Source organism: Acanthopagrus latus, chromosome 11, assembly GCF_904848185.1.
Source record: "Acanthopagrus latus isolate v.2019 chromosome 11, fAcaLat1.1, whole genome shotgun sequence".
Classification (NCBI taxonomy): domain Eukaryota; kingdom Metazoa; phylum Chordata; class Actinopteri; order Spariformes; family Sparidae; genus Acanthopagrus; species Acanthopagrus latus.
Genome location: NC_051049.1, coordinates 6,530,514 through 6,553,481, shown reverse-complemented (window position 1 = coordinate 6,553,481; position 22,968 = coordinate 6,530,514). Strand labels below are relative to the sequence as shown.

Here is a 22,968-nt window from a genome sequence, read left to right as displayed (position 1 = left end):
CTTTTCCTGATTGCTTTCAGTCGCTGTGAAACACTGATTTACAGAAATGTCTCCTGCTGCAGTCACACAGCCTGCAGGTACTTTACTGAACACCTGGTGGCAGCAGAGGCCTCACAGTGGAGGAGAATCAGGGCTCAGACTGAAGAAGGGACCTCTGTTACTCAAGTATGCTCTGTTGCCTACTCAGATATGTGTAAATGTATCTTGAACAGAAGATCTGATGCTGACAGATGTGATCTCAGGGGCCAATATTGAATTCAAGGACTGTTCAATGACTTTCCAGGCTCAATTCTCTCAAATTCGAGGGCCCGACACATCATAGTCTGAGACACAGATCGAGGTTAAAGGATCATTATCACACAAAAATGAAATTGCAGTCATTATCTACTCGACTACATGCTGGTGGAAAGTTTGGGGATGTTTCGTAGTTGTAAAGCCGGAGACTTCAAAGGTGAGTTTCCCAGGTCATTCAAAGATTTAAGGGCTTCCACCAAAACACAGAAATGTATTATTTAGTCTGATGAAGTTGATTCTATTTTTTAGTTTTGTCCCTTTATCTATCTAGATCATGTGGTTAAACAAGATGTATACTTAGTTTTTCAGTTCATATAAAACTATCAGAAAGTTTAAAAAATTCTATAATATAGATGTTCCTTTATTTATCTATTTTTTCATTACTCTCATTTTTTTATATTCATTTTCTCTTTTTATTGAAGAACATCAAATACATACAAACAATCCACACAAGCTAAAACCTTCAGTCCTCCCTCAGCACAACAAAACACAATAACAAAACAAAAACACAACACAGTTCAGAGGTCTGCTTTTTTATTTAAATGTTCAATGAAAGTCAAAATTTATATACAACTAAAAGGAGGAAATTTGAAACGTATGAATTTTGTCTAAATTGTTTTTGCCACTTTCTGTGTTTTGAGGTTTAAATTTTCAGGGAGAATCAAATCTGATTTCAAAATCTTTGACTTTAAACAGAAAGTCCTTTATTTATTTATCTATTCATTTATTATTTTCTCTTCAAGAACTATAATTATAAAATTAATCATCAAAATCCCTGTCCACACTCAGCAAAACCAAACATCAACAGACAAAACACAACACAGTTCAGAGGTCTGCTGACTAAAAGAAAATATCTGAATCTTATTGGGAATTTTTTTGTTTCTTCTTTTCTTTGTTGTTTTTTGTTTTTGTTTTGTTTGTTTGTTTGTTTTACCAATTTCTGTTTATTTAGATTTAAAAATCAAATATGTTTCCTAAGGTGTGACTTTAAACAGATACTTCTTCATTTTTAATTTTCTTATTTTATCCAAGAACGTCAAATACTTACAAACAATCCACACAACTAAAAGAAGAACATTTGAAATGTCTAAATAGTGTTTGCCAATTTCTGACCATTTTCAATGGAAGTCATATATGATTTCAAATCTGTGACTTTAAACAGATGCTCCTTTATTTATTTATTATTATTTTCTCTTTTTGTTCAAGAACTTTAAGTACATAAAAACATTCAAAATTTCAGTCCACCTTCAGCTAAACACAACACAGTTCAGAGGTCTGCTGACTAAAAGAAAATATCTGAATCTTGTTGTTTTTCTTTTACAAGTTTGTGTATTTTCAGGTGTAGTTTGCAGCTCTGATCTCTGCAGTGACTTCCCACAGATGCTCCTCTCTCTCAGGCTGCGGAGACAAAGCGGCTCTTCTTCCCTCACACAGTGCCGGCCTCTCCTTCCTGCGCTCCGGCGCCCCCTGCAGGCGCAGCTCGGTGCTGCTACAACCAGCTCCAGCAGCGGCAGGAGGAGTGGATGAGCCTGATCACTGAGCCCTCACAAGGAGCCCTGTTGTCGGAGGTGACACCGCCCCTCCGCCTGCCAGAAAAGAAGAAGAAAAAACCCTCCGCTTCCGACTGGGAACAGGAGCCGGTGCTCGGTGTCCGCAGCGGGGATGGATCGATCCGTCGGCTGGTAGCGGAGCCCCCTCCGTGCGTCAGCGCCGGGAATGGATCCGGAATCCGGTGTGGCGTCTGCGGGGAGTTTCATCCCCCTGAACGAACACGAGCAGAGGTTTTACTCAGGTCTGCACAGCCTGTGCCAAGCGGACACCTCAGGAAAACTGTCGTCCGGCAAAGTGGCGGAGCTGTTCAAGGCGTCTCAGCTGCCTCCTGAAGCCCTGCACAGGGTGAGTACAGCGGGCACAGCTGCTGCCTGCTGCCGGGCTGCCTGCAGGCTGCTGCTGGCTGCCTGCTCATCACATGTTCCCCAGTGTGAAGGGCTGAGAGCTGCAGGACACACACACACACACACACACACACACACACCATCATCCTCATCATCACCAGGCTCTTCCTCAATATGTGATCACTGTATGTGCATTGTATTCCTGCTGGTGTGTGTGTGTGTGTGTGTGTGTGTGTGTGTGTGTGTGTGATGTTACCCCCCCCCTGCTCTGTCACACAGCAGGGTTTGGACCTCTTTACTCACTGCATCAGCTCTGTGTGTCTCCTCCCTGCTCCTGTAGCCCAGCAGACTGTGTGCTGGATGGTTTCTACAGTGAGGCGTTCAGGGTTCGCCTCTCAGTTATCAGAGATTTCCACGTTAACGGGCTGAATCATTCCTCTGCTCAGTTCAGGTTCATTTGTATCGACTGTGTTTTTTTCCGGTTTTTGATGTTTAAAGGTGCAGTTTGTAGTTTTGAGGCTCACAAAGGTCATATTTACAATATTAATACCTCAGAAATGTCTTATCTTTCCCAGAAGTGAATACAGAAGCTGTTCTCAGAGGAAAATAAGGTCTCCAGACAGAGCACAGCTTGAAGCTAGAAAGGTGGCAGGGTCCGCCACACATAAACAAAGTAGAACAGCATGAAACTGTGTCGCACTTTAAGGTCCGTTTGTTTCTTCAGTCATGAAAACAAGGAGCTGTTGTTAATTCAGTTTGTTCAGCCATCTTTCTCTTCTGCTCAAAAACTACGTAGTGCACCTTTAATGGTGTGTATCAAGGTGGATGTTGTGTCACTCTCGCCTGCCTGTCAGTCTGAGGTGTGCAGGATCTCCTCCATTTAAAGCACCGTGATGTGGCGCAGCGTACAGATTACATCACAGCCAGCGATTGTTTTGAGGAGCACCAAGACAAAAATCTTCAATTATTGATTTTCTCGACCTTTTGCCCTTTGAGAGGTTATTTACACGAAGTTATATCAAATCAATATATCTGAGTTTGTATTCTTACTTTGTTAATATTGTTTTGGTTAACTTTCTGAGCTTTGCAAAACTTTGATCGGTTATCAAAAGCCTGGCAATTCATGTTTTATCAACTATTGACTGAATAATTGAGTAATTTAGCTCTACAGATAATGATTCTGCAAACCATTGTAGCACTTAACATGATTACATGTTAATATTTATGATACGGTCTTACTGCAGACTGTTGAAACGTGCTTGAGTTGTGTGATCCGTAACAGAGAACATTAACGTGAGACTGTGTGTTTTAAAGGTCTGTTGAATTCAAGTAACATAACAAAAAACAGCCTCACCTGGTCTGTTACGACCGGGGCTTTGTTTGGCTTTAATGGGTTAGGATTGTTTTTGTTTTTTTTCCGCTACTTTTACTCTTTCGTAACATTTATCATTACTCTGTATTTTGCCACCATGAGCGACAGTCACACACACTGCTGTGAGGTGAAGCTGTGCCGTCTTTAACAAACATTTCAAACTGTGTCACGGCATTTAATCCAAAAAAACTGTGGCATGCTCCTTTAAAGTTGCACCCACTCTTGTTCTCAGTGAAGCTTTAAAAATTTAATCATGCGGAGTGTGTAAAAATACAGCATGAAAGATTCAAACTATTAACTACAAACTCTTTCTGTTCCCTTTCATAGATTCATATTGTTTATTTCCAACACACAGATTTGACTCATTGTTGTGCTGAGCTGTGTTTAAGCGGCTCCACAGCCCCGTCGTTCTGCCGACCCGCCGCAGGGACAGAAACATATTTTTCCAGCTCAGATGAGCCCAGAAGGTCGCCGCCTCCATTCACGCCACTCACAGTCCCTTGTGGTCAGCTCCCGGCGATCGCAGCCCTATTGTGTGTCTGCGTGGGTGTCAGGAAGTTTGGCATTGAGCTCTCGCTTCCTTCCTGTCCGGCCTGGATCGCCGCCACCGCCACGCAGGGGTGATTGACACGCAGTCTTGTGAGCCGTGTGCGGCCTTGCTGCAGGATGCCTGCAGGATCACTCTTGGACTCAGTGGGTCATTGTGTCAAACGGTATCATGGGATCGTAAACGGTGTATTTCCTCCGTGATTCACGATAACATAGAGGTGGTGCTGTGATTTGACGTGGTTTCACTGTAAATGCGCTCTGTGCTTTTTGTAAAAACAAGGGGGGGCGGGGTGTGTGAAGGCGTGTTTTGTCGAGTCACGATTCGCCACATTGACCAGAGTCACAGAGGAAGGATCTTTATGTCCCGCATGTGTCGACAGCAGATAAGTAGTAAAAGCACGAGCCCTCTTCCTGCTGAGCTGTCAGGCTCAGCTTCCCACACATTTTAGTCCGCAATGAAATCAATTATTATGCTGATGTTGTGGACTTGGAGTGCTGCAAATCTCTCCCATAACAATTACCATGGGCACACAATGAATAGGGTTTTCATTTGGAGTGCACGAGAGTTTGATTGGATCCTCTCCCCCCCCTCCTCCTGTGTGAGCAGCCGACATGTGATTAAAACAAAGACCTTGCGTGGATTATCCATTAATGTGAGTGAGCTCTCAGGTTGCGGGTGAGGTCTCTCTCTACAGTGACATGTTGAGAGACTCGTGTTGACAGACATTGCCGCGGAACCTGTCTGGTGAAGGTGTGGCCTGGTTTCAGCGTAATCTTTCCGGATCTCGGCTCGCTGCTGTTTCAAGCATCCGGGACCGGTGGTGCCACATTGATCCACGTCAACAACATGCATGTGGCGAGACAAACGTAGGCCCTGAACTATCTGAGCAACTATCAGAAGCTTTCCTGTGACAATGTGTTCAGATGTTCTTGGTCCCCAGAGGATGAATCCTTTTTTTTGGTGAAATATCTCTGCAGCTATTGGACGGATCGCTTTTGAAACGGGCTACATATGTGCACGGTCGGGGCGGCTGTAGCTGAGTGGGTAGAGCAGGTCAGCTAGTCAATGGAAGGTTGCTGGTTCAAATCCCAGTTCTCCTGAACTGAGCTGCATGTCGAAGTGTCCATGAGCAAGATACTGAACCTCAAATTGAGAGCCCTGCGATGAGCTGGCGACTGCCCCAGAAACAGCTGGGATTAACTCCAGCAAAACCCCCTGCGACCCCATAAAAGGGATAAAGCGGTTACAGACAATGGATGGATGGATGGATGTGCATGGTCCACAGAGGATGGATCCTTAGGACTTTGCTGGTACCTTGACTCTACATCCAGCGACACCAGCAAGTTGACATTGTTGGCTTTGTGGCGAAATGTCTCCACAACAATAAAATAAACTGCTACACAAATCTTTCACAGACATTCTTGGTCCCCAGAGGAGAAACATGTTTGCTCTTCACTTATTTGTAATTTTGGATTCTTTATTAACAGAAGCGTTTTAGTAATCTGCTACAGAGAAAAAAAGGACAAATCAGTCACTCCTGAGTGTCGGATATCAATTAATCTAACAGGCTGATATTCAGACTGGACTCTCTCAGCCACACTGTCAACAGGACGTTTGATTTATTTGATATCCAGAAAGTGATACCAGTGATGACATTATCTGGGCTGAAATGTTTTTGGCAATTGCACGTCCTCCTTAAATAACTTCTCCCCCTTCGGGCCGTAGATCAGACCTGCCCGTCTGGTTCCTCAAGGCCTGGAATAATCACATCATTAATCTTACTCTGCTGACCTCAGGCACACTCATGAGCACTGCAGACCTGACCTCCACCACTGCTCAGCCTCTCGCAGGCCTCCACTTGCCCTGGATCTGCCTGTGAACGCTGTAGAATGAGCACAATGCAGGTCACGCAGAAATAATGGTCTCATAAGGCGATGTGAGCCACATGCGCTCCACCCGCCCTTCAACCTCATTAGACAATGGGTATTAGCAGTCAGCCATATTTCAAAAAACACATACCAGCCAGTGTTCCCTTTGTTGTAGGAAAACTGGACTTTTGGATCTGGTATGTTTATAAGATGAGATAATCCATTGTTGCCACAAGAAGAGCTTTTGTCTATCGATTGTACCTTCCATGGTGAAACTAAAACAGTCCCTCAAACCTCTTCGTGTTGTTGAAGTGGCCTGAAAAATCAAAATGACGCCATATTGGTTCATTGATTTACAGGGACAATGTACAAGAATTTTATTTGGAAAACTTTCTAAAATGAACTATCAGCGACAGTTTTGAAGCTGCGACAACGATGTGCTGTGTTGCATAGATATCTATAGACGTTAACTAGCCAGGCTTGTCCCATTTTGGTCCTAAGCTCCTGTGCTAGCAGCGTAAACATCAGCAGTCCTCTGTTGCTCAAAGTCTACACCGCTAGCTGAGTGGCTAGCAGCTAACCAAGCTAACTAGCTAACAGCAGCTAGAGTAAGCAGCAGTTAGCGGTTACTCTGGTGATGTGTTGCGCCCTCTTTTTTTTTTTTTTTTTATCATGAATTCGATCAAGAAATCATATGTACAGTTTTGCACCTTTAACAGTTTGTGTTGTTCTCTGTGTGTGGAGCCTTTTTGAAACATTGATAAAAGTCAGATTGTCTTATTGAGGTGCTCGAATTAAAATAGATACAAATTTAGGGGATAAACCTCAACAGAAAACTTTCCACCATGACAGATAAATGATTAATGTGGATAAGGGGCAACATATAGAAATGTAGTATCTTCTTTACATGCATCGTCTGAAACAAGTGTGTGTGTGTTTTAATACTTCCATGACCAAGAGAAGACTCGCTTTGTATTATTTTCAGTCACAGAGGAGCTCGTGTTCACGTCATCGCAGTTATGAACTCAGTTATAAACAGTCTCGCTTTTCAGGAACCTCCTTTTTTTTTTTTTTTTTTTTTACCCCAAATAGAATTTCTTTCAGTTATATTTTGGAGAATTTTTGATTGGTCCACATAATCCTAATCTCCTTTGCTCCCTCCCCAAAGCAGCCATTGTACCTCTAATCAAAGGAGTGCTGGATAAACAGATCCCACTGTGCTGCTGATCCCTCACACACTGTTTCTTCAACATTTTGAGCCACACATTAACCTGATCGCGGTGTAAAATGATCACATGGTCAAGATTACTCTGGTCCTGACAAGATTAGGTGTCTGAACAGAGCGAAAACAATGATCGAGAGATGGGATTGATCAGTGCAGTGCAATGTTTAAATCTGTCCACATAATGATTCTGAACTCGTCTCCTCGCAGGTGACCGAGGTGTGCGGAGCGAAGCGCCTCGGATACTTCGGTACGCCTCAGTTCTACGTGGCCCTGAAGCTGCTCGCGGCCGCCCAGTCTGGCCTGCCCGTCCACCTGGAGAGCGTCACGGCCAGTAAGTCTGCTGCTCGGAGAGGAGGAGGCGTCTTACGAGAGCAAAAGGGGATCAGGAGATTATCGTAACATGGCAGGATTTGGTCTAATCTGGATGAAAGGGGAGTCGCGTGGAAAGGGCTAAGTGGGTTTGCCCTTATTACAAGAGCACACGATCAGTCACACCCCCGACCGCAGAGGAAAATCTGTTTTCTACACAGCACATTGTGGCACGATGGATTATTAGAAGAAGTATGTTCAGAGTTTTGTGTTCACCGCCGTGTTTATTCAGAAGTGGCTCAGAATACGACGTGTGAAGACGCTCATCCTGATTAATTCCCTCTGTCTAATTCTGGCTTCATCATAGAGGAAGAATAAAAATCTACTTTCTACACATCAAATACTTTAGTTCACAACTTATTCCCAAGGCAAAGAAATAGATGAAAAAACTAACTCGTGTCTCCCTTCAGATCTACCTCTGCCCAGGTTTGCCGGGCTGAAGAATGAACCAGAGATGCGATACTCCACCGTCCCTGCAGGTGTAGACGGGGCTCAGGGTGGAGCTGCGCCTGCGTCAGTCCCCTGGACGCCAGCAGACAGGAGCGCCTTCAGACACCTGGAGGCCAGCGCAGAGAAGAAGGTAAGCGTGGGAAGACATTTCCCAAAGCCACAAAACATCACGAGTCACTGTCAAGTCAAGTTGCTGTCTGACATGTCTGATTGAAACACATGATTTTGAATTTAGAAGAGAGTTTTCTTAATCAGGCATTTAAGATGTTGATGAGTCGACAAAGAGTGGAGCACTGAGCACAAACAGTCCAGTCAGCTGAATTCAGCAGAGCAGAAATGTTATGTTGCTGAGAGATTAGAGAAAGGCCTCCTTAAAAGCACCAGACTGGCCACAAATCTGCATTCGCTCGTGCAGAAAGACACCTCGAAACGCAAAACCGATAAAAGAATTGAAGATGTACAGAAAATGTACTCGAACTCTGGCATTACCCACTGGAGGATCTCAAATCAAGTGTCCTCTTAGAGCCTCATATGAGCTTTAGATTAACTTGTTTTCATGCAAAGCACAGACTGTGGATTTGATTTTACAGTCACTTGTATTGGAAACTCATCAGCATTAATGACCTTCAGTGGTCAGAATGAACAGGAGGAATGATAACAGTGTTCCTGTAACTAACAGGGTACCTTGTTATTGTTTTAAAGTTGCAATAAGTCAGAATTTTAGTTGAACACATAAGATAAGTAACAAAAATGATCCACAGAATGTGAAGAAATAACAGAAGTTATCATATTGGATCTTTAAGAAAGACTTGAAAAACTGTGAACTTATCCTTTAAATATCATCAACGTAGGCAGCAAGAGATTTTACAGGGGATGAGGGGAGACGCCCCCCCGTATGCAAAATGACCAAACATGACCCTCTAAATTATTGAGAATTATTACATTATCACATTCTAGAGTATCCGCCTGCATTGATAATCATTTACATGACACCACTTAACCAGTCAAATCTGTGCGCTGTGTTAAACATTGTAATTTGAGTCGGACAGATACTCAGAAGGGAGACGAGACGAGAGAGAACCGTCTGAGGAAATGGATGGCAGAGCTTTTAATCAAGGACGGGCCAATCCGTGGTCATATTTCCCGCGGGCACTTTAAGGTCATTATGACTCATATCTGACACCATGCCGATTATTAAAAGCTGCGATGTGGAGCGCCACTACAAGACAACACGGAGCAAACAAACCTAGACGAAACTGAGGGCACAGGAAATTAGATATTTTACATGTTGGCGCATCATAATGCAAGTTAGAAACAAGGATGTTCTGGAAGTTGTTCTGGATCACCGGCTGGCTAAAGGTCACATATTGTACTCATGTTCAGGTTCATACTTTTATTTTAGGTGTCTAACATAAAATGTTTGTTAAAAAAATCTATTATTGTCAACTGCTGCAGCACCTCTAGCGTTTTTAATACTTTCATTGTATCTGTTTATCTCCTACACCTGCTTTGTCACAAAAATCAGTCTTTTTTTTTTACAATATTGGACCTTTAAGGAGCCCAACATGAATCCAGCTTGTCCCTGGTTTGAGTTCAGCCAGCAACCAAAATGAAATGAAGGAAGTGCTCCCGAAAGAATGATAAAAAGAAACATAGCCCTTGGGTTGGAATTAAGAAGTCTGTATAATTTACCCTTCCATAATAATGAAATGAACGAGCTGTACCAGGTCAGTACTACAGAGAAGAAGTGCACTGTGTCATGAAAGAAACATTTCAACGACGTACGATGAGGTTAGATTTGCCTGCAGCCTCAGCAGACCTCAGTGTGACACGGCTCGCTCTGACATGAGCTGGAACAGGATGTTCGTAAAAATGAATGTTCCAGTGATTATCTGGATGAACCGGCCACTCTCTCCTGTTCAGCGGGCAACTTTCCAGCAACGTGTAAAAGCTGTTCAAGTTCAAGGACCAACTAGCAGTGTATTCACAGAGGAAACGTATTGTTCCGTGTGTGTGTTTGTGTGGGATAACAAATGTTGTGTCCATGAAGGAACCCTGGTCTCCGCCACGATCGCCGAGCAGCTCGCCTCCTCGCTCCCCGCTGACCTACCGCAGCTACACCTACAGCAAGCAGAGGAACGGCGCCGACTCGCAGATCGGTAAGCAAACTTCTAGTCAACAACAATCATCACATCACCGATCCAGAGGAATATAACCGTTGGCTTTACAGGGACAGTAGTTTCCTCGCTGATTGCTTCTGTAGGTAACTGAAATACTGCAGTGGACTCAAACTGCGAGAAGTACGTGTGTTGCTCTAGTCATGCATTATGAATTAGTATTGAAATGAGCGCGGTGAGGTTTTTTTCCACTGCATCTCTGACACCTGTTCCGTCCTTCCGAAGTGGGAAGCTCTGATTTTCTTTCCCCCCACCCTCGTTAGTCTTCATTCTGTCAGATCACATCACACATAACACGGTCTAATCGCCACATGTCTGTCTCAGGTTTCTTCTCCACTGAGGCTCTGTTTTTACTTTCTTCTCTCCCGTCCGTCAGCCTACGAAAGCAAACATTCCTCGCGCCCGATGGTTCAGCTGGAGCAGCACTCCTCGCCCAGCAACTACGGGACTAAACCCTCGGTGGAGCATCCTGCTATGGCGCGGGTAAATACAGATCGCTTACATCTTAATGATCATGTTAATAGTTCTTAAAAGTCTGTATTATGATCCCTGTTTATCTCCCCAGGCTTCCTCATCAGAGAGACTAGAGCAGCAGGGCGTCGTTGACTATTCTGACGATGACCCCTGGAGGATCACAGAGGAACAGCTGGAGTATTACACCAATCAGTTCAAGACCCTGCAGCCCGACCTGGGGGCCCTGATCCTCGGTATGAACCCCCCTCCTGCTGCACAGGCACATGAAAACAACAAGTTCACACTATTTCTATCTCACCACTTTGTGACTCTTTTTCTAGGAGCCATTGCAAAGAACTTCTTCACAAAGTCCAAGCTGCCCATACCAGAGCTCTCCCACATTTGGTAAGTGCTGACTCATTGTGTCCTTCAGCTGCTCTGGGGTCAGTTGGGTGTTTATCAGCCAAGCACCTCAGCATGAGCCAGACAGAGGCCTCGTTTTAAAGGTGCAGGCCTTTTTTTTTTTTTTTGTCTTCTCATCCCCGAAACAAGAAAAGGCTTCACAACAGCCACATTTAGAGCTGTTTTATCATCTGTTACAACAATGGGTGGCTGACTGAGTGAACGACAGTGTCATTAAAAACATTTAACAGTGTGGTCTGTATCAAAATATAAATTATTTGATAAGATGTGACTTACAATGACTTCAAAATAAACTGACACTTGAGATAAATGCAGAGATCAATACTGCACAAATGAAGCTACAGCCAGTGTTTACAGTATATGTGCTAAGCTAATCTGCTTCTGGTGGCTAGCTTAGTTAACAAGGCTCTACTATCCTGTTGAATGTTGGTGAGTTAATCAATGTGCCATATATTTTTGTTTCGTCGTCTCAGAAACGGAGGTGTGAAAGCAACACTGGAGGCTCTCAGCTTTAGAGTCAGGCTCTCTGTTTGTCTCTGCGTCCAGGCTTTGTGTTCAGCCAACCAGCTGCTGTCGGTCGGTTTAGCTAACACAAATGTGGAACTATCCCTTTAATGTTGGCTAGTTAATAAATCTGCTATATATAGGGAGTTTATCAAAATTACAGTGTCAAAGCAACTCTTTTTGAGCTTCAAGCTGGTGATGTTGGGTTAAGTTTTGTTACAGAAGAGCTAAGCTAGCTGTTTGTCTTCAGGCAAAGCGAAGCTAACTGAGCATGAAATATGTATTTATTCCAACACTTTAAACTATTCCTTTAATGTTGATTACACTATAATAATTATATACCTTTTCACAATGTTTCTATGCTATCTGATAATGTGGTATCATGTTTAAGAGGCTTTAAAATCTGTAATTTAAGAATAATTTCCTCTTTATTTCCTCTAATGTTTCTAGAAAAGTGCGATGGACAAAACTATTGAGGCAATACAACAGTTGCTTTCAGTTCTACTTTTTAATTGAATAATAAATAAGTTATAAGTGAGTTAGAGAGTGTGTTCACCTGTAGATCAATGAATCAGGCTTTTAATGAATATTTACTTTTTTTGTGTGTGTTTTTTTTATTTTTTCTCAGATGACTATCAATTTATGGAAAAATAAAGACTGTAGTCTCTATCACTTCTATCACATAACCTGAATGTAATAATCTGGATGTGTAGTTTGAGACCTAATTCTTTCCGTGTTTTTGTTTTTTTATTACTTTTTCAGGGAGTTGAGTGACGTGGACCGAGACGGCGCTCTCACCTTCCCTGAGTTCTGCACAGCCTTTCACTTGATAGTGGCGCGCAAGAACGGCTACCCTCTCCCAGAGAGCCTTCCTCCGACCCTGCGACCCGGGTTCATCCAGCAGGAAGAGGACATACCGGACACACCTGAGGTGAGAGAGACAGCCATGAAACTGTGATCAGAGACGCTCATTAACGTGCCATTCTGTAGTGACTGAAGCTTCAATTTGATGTGATTGTTTTGTTTGCAGAGTGCAGAGCCGCTTATCGTCTTCGAGGATGCTGAACTGCGGCCTGGTCAGATGGTAAATTCATTCCTCAGATACTTTTAAACCAGTTGTTAAACAAAGTGAGTGTGGAGTTCCCCTCTGGAGCCTGTAGGGGGCACTAACAAGCTAATCATAAGGCTCCTCCGGCTGTTTCGACTGTGTCCCCCATCAACATGTTGAGCTGAGAGCATAAGCTTGTACTTTCCTTAAATGCACCAAAAGTTTGACATTATTCCAGCATTTGCAGGCAGTGTTGCTGTGTGATGAAACAGATGATTCTGTGTTTTGTTTATATCTTTTTTCTGTTGTAGGACCGGAGCGTTATGGAGAGGCTCCAGCCAAGTCTGGCCCCAACAAAGCAAGATATGAATGAGGAAGCGTCGAAACAAGGTCAGTTTGTTTAAGCAGTTAATTATAAATCATATTCTAAAATATGATGCAAGGAGGAAGCATTTCCTTTGAAGCTGCACATCAGAATATGTGACAAAAGCAGCACTTTTCTACTAAACTGAAGTGTTGTATTGTGATAGAAATGTTAAAGTAATGAGCTAAATTGTTAAATGTCTTTCTTCTAAAGTTTGTACAAGCTGAATCATTCAAGTCATCGTGTATCTGATATCCTGCTGCTGTGTCTGCAGACGCAGGTGTGATGAGGGTGAAGACGTCTCAAGAGAAACAGACTCTGCAGCTCGGTGCTTTTCCTGAAAGGCCAGGTAATGTTACAAACGTGGGAAAATGACAGTGAATCTTTGCACCCACAGCACCCACAGCACTCTCACTGTGTCGGGAGTCTTTCCTCTTTCGTCACGTTTGGTGAAAACATGTGGTAAGCTGAGATTTTTTAGCATCAGTGTCAGTCTAAGATTGAAATCTGATGTGTTCTGTAAGCGCGCTGCAGTGTAGAGGTGCGTCAGAATATGTTTTGGTTCCAGGATATAATCGACCACATCGAGACTGAAATGGTGCGTAGCGCTGATTGAGCCATTTTACACACGTGCAGTCACAAATTGTGGTTGCACGGGGAAGTAGCTGCTTCTCATTTACAACAACTCAAACAAGTCTGATGCTTTTCTAACATTTCCTTCCTCACAGAGCCGCCTCACGACCTGGACACACAGATGAAGACCAAAACTAGACCCAGGTGAAAAACAAAACACTAATATACCAAGCATGTTAACCCTCACGTCGCCTGTTAATCTGATTATCCTTTTTGTTTTTCCACCTGGTTGACCTCCCCTGCAGGTCCTACTCCAGCACCTCTATCGAAGACGCGATGAAGAAAGCGGAGGAGCCCCCCACGCCTCCGCCTCGACCCCAGAAGACCCACTCCAGGGCCTCCTCGCTGGACCTCAACAAGCTCTTCCAGCAGGGCGCTCCAGGTAACGAGTCACACAGCCAATCCGCACGAAGCGCCCGGAGCTGCGGTGAATTTCACAACCGAGTTGTTGCGTCTTGTTTACGACGCTTCTTCTTTCATGTGAGGACAAAAAAAAAGGGAAATGGAGTTATGTGGGTGTTTTGAAAGATAAGAAAGTCTGAGTATGAAAATATGGCCAGTTTGTTTCTGTGCTTCTTACAGGAGTCACATTTCTCTCATTTAACTATTTGTCTGGATTTTTAGGGGTAAGAAGTGGATGGCTGCCACCTCCTCCGGCCCTCCCGCCGAGACCGACAGCCTCACAGGTGAACGAAAATCTTTGTTTTTCCTCTGAGGCCCAAAATGTACGACAAATCAGCGAAGACAGAAAAGCTTTAACTGATCAGCGCCGATCGACTCTCTTCACAGGTTTCTCATTTCATCAACGTCTCGGAGAAAACTCCCCAGACTAAAGTGCTGCAGCCGAACTTTGCTGACTTCAGTCGCTTTAGAGAAGAGGTGAGCGTAAAATCCGATTTTCTGCTTCGATTTGTCTCGGGTTGGAGTTTCCAAAATGTAGCGAGCAGCAGTACGAATTCTCTCTGAGAAAATGGGGGAAGGAGGAAAAAAACACAAGCAGCAGAACTCAAAATCCCGTCCCAGACTGTCAGCGTTTTGGTTTTTTTCCACTCCCTCATTCTTCTGTCCTCCATCTGAGACATAAATGTGTCACTGAGGTCACGTCTGTCAAATATACGGACCTCTATTTCAAGACCCAAATGAACTCGGAAGGGTTATGACGGCGGCGTACATCAAACCGAGAGTGAGTGAATATATATCCAGATGATTTATTTATGGCTGGAGTGACGTGTGGCTCAACCTCATTCTCATCGTCCTTCATTTGTCTTTCCTGACACTTTTTATAATTTCATTTTGGTTTATGCTCTTCTCCTGTTACACGTGTCTCGTATCCATCATCCTCACATGGAAACTGGTGATAAAGTGTTCATCTTATATAATCTGATCCGGCATTAAGTGGTTACCTCACCGTTTCTACTACCCAGGATCATATTATTGTCTCAAGACGTTCTTCACGGTGTTTGACCAGCTGATCCATCGTCTGATAACAAGCTATGTCAGTCAGAATGATCCCTGAGAATAAAAGGTGCATTATTTTGGCTCAAATATTCAGATGGAGAGCATTTCTGCTTGTAACATATATATGTAAGCCTTTCAGTCGCTTTGCAAGAAGAGATCCTATTAATCCATGATGGACAAAAAACTCTTTTCCAATGCTGATCGAGTCGAGTCAGGTTTATTTATTTGGCGCCAAACCACGACCGAAGTTATCTCATGAGGCTCTTCGTACAGAGCGGGTCTAGAGAACATACTCTTTGTATCCTTCTAAATGTAATTAAAGATATCAAAGTGATGTGAAAAGTGCTTTTTCAAACCTTCAATTTCTGTAATTATCTGTATGCAAACAGAAATAATTGACAAAATGTGCAGATACTTCCTGGTCTTTGTACTTTATGACCGTCCTTTCTGCGAGACGGCCTGAAGGGTTTCTGTCTTCATGGCGTCCACCCCTCTGACTCCTCTGTCAAATATCAGATATAGTTCTAGGGGTCAAAGGGTGCTGCAACTCCTCGTTTTATTCAAACAGACTGGTTTAATCCTTCCTCTCTTATCTCGGATCTCCCTACGATCTCTAATCACTCGTGGTTTGTACGCGTCCGACCCAGCAGACTCTCACCACTGGCTCCCTCTCCATCACCGTTTCCTGTGCAGGATCACCATTACTTTGTCCTCCTGCAGGATGTTTTACTTACTCTTAATTAAATCCAAAAAAGGCCGGACGGTCCCAAAGGTGGACGATACCCTGCGTGTTTATTTTTCACTTATACATGAAACTGAAACTCACACCGGCACAAATCCCTCAGAGAGACGCGAGTGAACTACAGGCGTAGTTAAAAATAGCTTCCTTGACATAAAACATGTCAATCTTAAGTTAAGGGTGAATATTTGATACCAGCGTTTACAGAGAAACCCCCGGGAGCAGTTCAGTCAGCAGCTACGGTAAAACAGCCTCACATCTTCAGGCAAATATTATCTATTCTTTATTTTAGATAATTATCTCAAAGGACTTAAGTTACACCAGCGTCAGATGGAACTTCATGTCACTCAACCTCAGTTCAACTAACTTTGCTTCACTTCATTTGACTTTTCTTCACCCAAACTGGCAAAAGACAAGTTGTGTTTTTTTTGTCTTAATGTATCATAAGAAGTACATGTTGGTTGCACAACGCGAGAGCTGTGGAATAACGACACAATCTGCATTTAGATTGGTTCCCTATAAACCTCGCTCTCACTGTCCTATTCAGTTTAATCTTTCTGGAGATGTTGATCTAGTCAGGGATTTGTCTGTTTCCACATATTCTGCTAATTTTCTGGTTCATCATTTTATTTTGGGTTCCCACTAGAGCGGGTTTACATGCTTTAATAATCAAAAAACACATCAGTTTTCTCATACTGTCCAGTGATGCAGCACCGTATTCACCCTCCATCTGAAACACTCCTGTCTCTTTAAGCCCCGCCCCCCGAATACCTAGTTTGCACCGATTGGTCAGCTCGCACACGCCTGAGCCAGAAGCTGAGCCACAGCTAACAACAACAAAAAGCAGCTGCTAGGCATACATTATGCTAATGTGTGTGACATGGTGATGTAATGTGATGTCACAGAGTCTCTGAATTAAAGGACTACTGAGGAGGCGCTTCAGGAGCAGTGTTTTCTGTGGGAAAGAGGAGCTTCTGTCAGCAGACACTGATCTTTACAAGCACATGAAGATACATAAAACACTAAAGGAAAGGAAATAAAGCAAAAAAGCATCATAGGTCTCCTTTAAAATGAACACTTGTTCCAAATCACAATATAACGATATCCAAAATCTAAGATGATATAAAGTCTGATATCAGGATCATAATATAACGTTGCCCGGCCACGAACCACAGCAAGGCCTGTAAGAAGAAACTACGATTACAATCTTATTTACATCATTTAAATGAGGCCAGCAGTAAAGATCCTGTCGTCTGAAAGGTCGACGTGACAGTGACCGTAACTCTTCAGCCCTCTTTACATTGCTGGAGTGAAACAGCCGTGACCTGTGGCTGATGCTGCCCACACATGCTGCTGATGGAGCTCCTGTGGTTTATTGCCGCTGCAGCAACTACTGCTGTACCTTTTTTTAAATGTTTCCATGCTGCGGTTGTGTTTCACATCAAATGGTGCAGTGAATCTCTGGGTCATTTATTTGTGTCTGCTCGCATGTGAGTTGCGTTGCTCAGCAAAATGGTTTTATTTTTTTTTTTAGGTTTCCTGGGTACAATTTAGAGCTGTAGCATTAGCCTGTTGAAACGATCAGGAAAGCCCTGGAATTTTTTACTGCCACCACAATGGAGACGGCAGCCCGTAGAAATTAGTGGATCAGATTTACTAAATGCAACATTAACAGATGGGAAACGGTGTAGCGCAGATACAGTACAGACGTAAGAAATGCCCTCAACTTTCACAACAGCTAAACTTGAAGAATTGACCTTCTGGTGTCGGACTTGTCTTCACACTCTTGCACTGTTAACCTCTCTGCTGAATGAAAGCAGGTGGTGCTACTTTATGCCTAGAAGAGAATAATGGCTGAAATGCTGCAAGAAGATGCAATAAAAGCAAGTTAATCCATCATGACTGCCCCCGAGCAGGCAGGAAGCTGCGCCTGGAGAGCACTAGATCGTGGTCCCTGCAGGGAGGGTACTGATTTATCCTCGGTCAGGGCAGGGCCGGCACATTTCATCCTGCCTCTTTAACAGATCCTTCACATTGTTTAACCTCATCATGACATCTGTACTCTTATGCTGGCTGTCTGTGGGACGAGATCTGTTATTGTATAGCTTATGTGTCCAAAGTCGTCCCCGTGATTTAATTTTCCCCGTGCTTTTGTCCTTGTTGCAGGAGGAGAGCAGTGTGAAACCTGACAAACAGGGTCCGCGCTCCAGATTTGGTCGAAGCACTGAAGACTTGACAAACGCTTCAAAGCAGGTTCGCACTGCCAACGCAGAAATGCAGGACCCATGCTGGTTTTATTGTATGAGTGTGTTTATGTCTCTTAAGGCGAGGAGAAACATTTTTAATTATTTTTTATGACTTAAACTTTCCTTCAGGACGTGATTGGAGTGTCTCACAGTCAGGCGCCACAGAAGCCGGTCCGCAGGAAATACCACCCAGACAGCCAGAACCTGGAGGCCGTAGCTCCGCCCACCGTGCCGTTTCCTACCCCCGCCAAATCTGCTCAGAAGTTAGTCCAACCTTATTCTTCTTTAATTGAGATTTTAAAGGTGTGAATTTTGTTTAAAGCATTCAAAAATTAACAACATCATCAACAGAATGTGAATAATTGGAGATAATAACTTTGACCTCATGTTAAAGATGTCTGTGTATCTTGTTGCAGAGACATCTATATCAGTTAGCATGCTAACCAGCTAGCCACTTTGTACCACAACAGGTTATAGTCCTATAATAGACAACAACAACACTGCTGTGGTGCTCAGAGCTCCAAGTCTAGGCAGAGTCGGCTAATACGACTAAATGTTTACCTGAGCTCAAAAGCTAACAGCTAGCAGCTATAGCTAGCAGCAGTTAATGGTTGCTCTTTTAAAATGCTGCCCCACATTTGTTTGGACTGTGAATTTGACAGTTATCCAATAATAACATTTCACACTGTTAAGCATATTTACTTTTCAACTTCATCTGATTGAATGTGGATTTTATTTGGCATTAGGCATTGGGATTAGCTTAAACTTGTAGCAGTAGCTACAATTTGAGGGCCAGGAGAGAAAAACAACATTTGTGAGGTGACTGATGTTAAACCTGCAGCAATAGATATTGTAATATCGGAAGGGATCGAATGTGCAATATATGATGGTCGCTCCTCACAAAGAATTATTACTCACCTCTGCAGTTCCCCTGAAGCTTCTTAGCCTCTTTTCACTTGTTTTGGTTTTACAGCCAGCAAGTATAATGTTTTTGATTCACTCTTTCCACTCACATCAGCATCAGTTTTAGCCACATCAGCAGATCTTTTTAAGATAGATAGAAAGATAGCATGTAGCATGTAGTGATAATAGTTGATCATTAAACAGGGGAAAAGGCAGATATTACATTCAGAAGGTGGTGGACAGCAAAGCAGAGCTAAGAGGAGTGAAAAATGATTCAAATGAATGCAAATATTGTGCTGTGTTTGTCTGATAAATGAATAAGCCACTGTTTGCTGACATTCTAGCCATGCATGATCTGATATCACTGTGCTGGTGTTGTCCTGCAAACATTACGGTGTTGCTATAGGAGCATCACTGCAGCTGACCAATCATGATGTTGTAACGTCATATCACAGAAAAAGACCAGAGATAACAGACACTGGAGTTTGAAGTTGGGACATGTGTGAAAGGATGTACCTTAACCTAAACCATGTTACCCTAAAACTAACAAATTATAGTTGTTACCAAAACATAACAAATTGTTTTTGTTGCCTGAAAACTAATAAATGAACTTGGTGTAAAAATAAGCGAACAGTATAATAATGTGTTCCAATCAGAATATGAAGCCTGATCTCCTGGGTGAACGTTCTGTGCTCAGCCCACTCAACCACAACATCTTTTCTCTGGAGCAACATAAATTATGATGTTCTAGGAACAACACCAACACGGAAATATCCGACGGACCCGTTATCCATATCGACTTTATGGGGAGATCTTACGCAAGTGTTGTGCTCCATGAAATATGCGCAGGTTTAAGACGTTTTTGGAAGTAAGCGCTGTCAGGTGATTATTAACCGCTGAAAGTTATCCAGTATGGGGGGATTTAATAAGACATTAAGACGCACCCTAACCCTCCATAATGAGTCCAGCATGTGTGCTCCTGTCTCCACTCTGAGCAGACAGCTCATTGAGATTGTCTGTCGGTGCCGAGGGTGGTGACCATCAATAACACTCGTGACTGCCAGCTTTGGCCGGGTGATTGATGAAAACCACTGAGCTTTCATCTGATCACTTCAGTGTCCACTGTTTTTTTTGGTTTTTTTTTTTTCATATTTTCACTTTATCTGAAAGCTTTTCTAATCTTCAAACAGTGTTTAGACCCAAACAACACTGAAGGTAATCAAGATAGGAAAATTAAGAATACATTAAAGGTGCATTATGGAAGAATTGGCCACCTGTCAAATTCATACTCCAAGAAAACAAAGGGCAGCATATCACCAGAGGACCTGCTAACTGCTGCTAACTGTAGCTGCTATTAGCTTGTTAGCTCAGTTGGCCGTGCAGCTAGCAGTCCTATCAGTCAATGCCCACCACCAGAGGCCTGAGCAACTATCGAATCTAGAGATACAAATGGGTACTTGGTGGCACGCTAACTGGTTAGCATGCTGACTTGAGTAGATATATCTTTGCAGCAAAGTACATTGACATCTTTGAAATAATGTAAAATCTGTTATTTCTTCACATTTATTTTAAAATAATTTTATTTTAATGAGTAAAATTCCTTAAGTTGTGCGCTGAACAAGGGCGGAAATGAATTAAAACCCTGATGAATGTGGATGAAATTCTCTCTCAGGCTGCTGTCCAAACAGAAGAGGGAGATCCAGATGGCGATCCGTAAAAACAAGGAAACCAACGCGGTGTTGACACGTCTCAACAGCGAGCTCCAACAGCAGCTCAAGGTCTGTCCATCTTCCCTTTCAGAGAACACCACTTGCAGATGTAGCAGTCTGTGTACAGTATCCTGCTGGAGGAGGGCGTGTTTGTCTATGTGAGCGGGTGTGGACAACATTAGTGGCTGGCCGCAGTGACTTTTTGACATTCCCTGCCCTCCTCCTCCTCCTCCTCCTCCTGTGGGACACTGAATTGGGGAAAGCACGCAGCTCAATTAAAGGATGAGGACTGTGTGTCACCACAAGCATGAGTACGTGGTAGTGCTTATGACAACACTGTTTAGCGCTTTCTTTCTTTTTTTTTTTTTTTTTGGATTGTGTGTCAAAAGTTTAATTGCAGCATTCTGAAAATGAGTTTGACAACAAATGCTCCCGCCGGTCCAAGTTGGTGAAAAGCTCCGAGCCTCGGCTGTCTGCTCGGCTCCCCATCAGTCAGAGCTGAACTAATGGCGCAGACTCGGCTGTTTGCTTTGGGGATCTGCCTGTGGCACACGTATTCACGTTTGGAACACATGCTGCATGCCTGTCATTCTCCTCGTAAACGATCCGGTAGCGAAACCTTCACGCTCACATGGAGCACTTTTATAGCTCCAATACATCAGAGAGTTGAGGATGAAAAAAAAAAAAAAAAAAGATCACTCAGAGTTCAAGTCTGCAGTTTGATTGTAAGCTACGTTTTCAACTTTGATGATTACATTCTCGCTCGTTTAGTATTTGGTAATTCAGGGTGTTTGCTCTAATTCCTCCAGTTCCTCAAAGCATCTATGGAATTTTGCAGAGAAAGGCATATGTGTCTTTATATAGACCGAGGCCTTGTTCAAATACCAGATAGCCATTGGCATTCACAACTGTCTTCTTCAAAATAGAGCCTGGGCTGGTCAGCCGTCCAACTGCAACAGGGTGTGTGAGGGAGGACAGGCGTCTGGATGGAGAGGGGGAGCTCTTCCTTGACATTTTCACTAAAGTTCAAGTAACATTTGAAATAACGGCAGTCAAAATTTACCTTATGACCTTTTTCGTACTGCAGTGGTAAGTTAAAGGGGGCCACAAGATCATTAGATGTATAAATGACAGGTATAACAGTAACGTCTCTGAATTAAAATGCCTTTAAACAGCTGCATCTCTGTTATATATTTGAGTTGTGTAATTATTTTATCCTAAACGTTTCCAACAATGCTCAAGTAATCCAGATAAATCCGTAACTATCAGTTTCATTTGGTCACTCTAACGTGCTGGAGAGAGTCAGACAGTGAGGAAGGAAGTCGCAAAACAGACTAAAGCAGAATAAATAGAATACAAAACATTTCCATCTGTGGACATTTTCTGACTCAGGCAACATTTCTTGCCTGAGTCACGGAGATTTTCATTGGCAGTGGTGGCTGCTTAACAATGAAGACAACTCCCATGATCCCACGCTGCTTCCATACTTTGTTTTGTTTTGATTGAGAGAGTTTTAATGACAGAAATTACATACTGTGGGTTAAAAGATTAAAGACCCCACCGCCCACCTAGGCCCATAAACTCTATCAAATCAGACAATTACAAATTAGAAACACAATAAGACAAAACAGACTCACAACTAGCTAAATCCTCACTATGACTGACCCTAAATACAGACTTGAGGGGTCCCGAGAAGACGTTGCTTAGTTTTAAGTGGTTACAACTCCAAAAATGTGGGATTCACTAAGAAGAGAACAACCTTGTAATCGTGTTTGCTGTTTGGTATGTTGGGGTGTCATGAACATTTGGGGGCCACTTTAGGACACTGGTCTTGTTATAGACAGTAACAGTCACCACGGCAAACAAAACAAACGATGGCACAAAGCCAACATACTTCTTTCCAACATACTTGAATATTTAATGATTGTAGTGAACAATAAATGGCATGTTAGGGGGGGTTTGTCTTGTTCTGGACTATTGTTACCATGGTAAATAATGTTATTGCTGCTGGAAGTACACGTCTTGTTCTAAGTGCACTGATCAAAAGTTGTGTATCTTTGTGTTATTTTGGACTGCAGGTGGTTCACCAGGAGAGGGTCACCTTGGAGTCCCAAGTGGAGCTCCTGCGGCCTCTGGCCTCAACGTGACCGAAGTCTGGTTGGACTTGTCCGTGTCACGCAAACACATCCCCATCAAACATGAATGTTTGAGCCAGGATGCAGAAAGTTGTTTTCCTTTGTTACGAATGCATAATAAATGTAAAAGGTTCGAGGACGGGGACAATCAGG

General features: G+C 43.1%; 1 protein-coding gene across 1 annotated transcript; it reads left to right on the top strand.

The window, feature by feature from the left end:
* Positions 1–787: 787 nt before the first annotated feature.
* Positions 788–22,968, top strand: reps2 (RALBP1 associated Eps domain containing 2). Its single transcript, XM_037115822.1, has 19 exons — positions 788–2,190; positions 7,412–7,535; positions 7,984–8,153; positions 10,074–10,182; positions 10,577–10,683; positions 10,766–10,907; positions 10,995–11,058; positions 12,343–12,511; positions 12,611–12,664; positions 12,940–13,018; positions 13,267–13,341; positions 13,721–13,769; positions 13,871–14,007; positions 14,250–14,311; positions 14,415–14,504; positions 17,989–18,075; positions 18,198–18,331; positions 20,644–20,749; positions 22,759–22,968. Exons 1-19 carry the CDS (start codon positions 2,011–2,013, stop codon positions 22,825–22,827), a joined length of 2,007 nt encoding a protein of 668 aa, XP_036971717.1. The 5' UTR covers positions 788–2,010; the 3' UTR covers positions 22,828–22,968.

Excerpts from the sequence above, each read along its gene's own strand:
- reps2 (XM_037115822.1), top strand. The coding sequence starts at position 2,011 with ATGGATCCGGAATCCGGTGTGGCGTCTGCGGGGAGTTTCATCCCCCTG. Across the intron at positions 10,908-10,994 it reads CCTGGGGGCCCTGATCCTCG|GAGCCATTGCAAAGAACTTC; the intron begins GTATGAACCCCC and ends CTCTTTTTCTAG. Across the intron at positions 14,008-14,249 it reads CTTCCAGCAGGGCGCTCCAG|GGGTAAGAAGTGGATGGCTG; the intron begins GTAACGAGTCAC and ends CTGGATTTTTAG.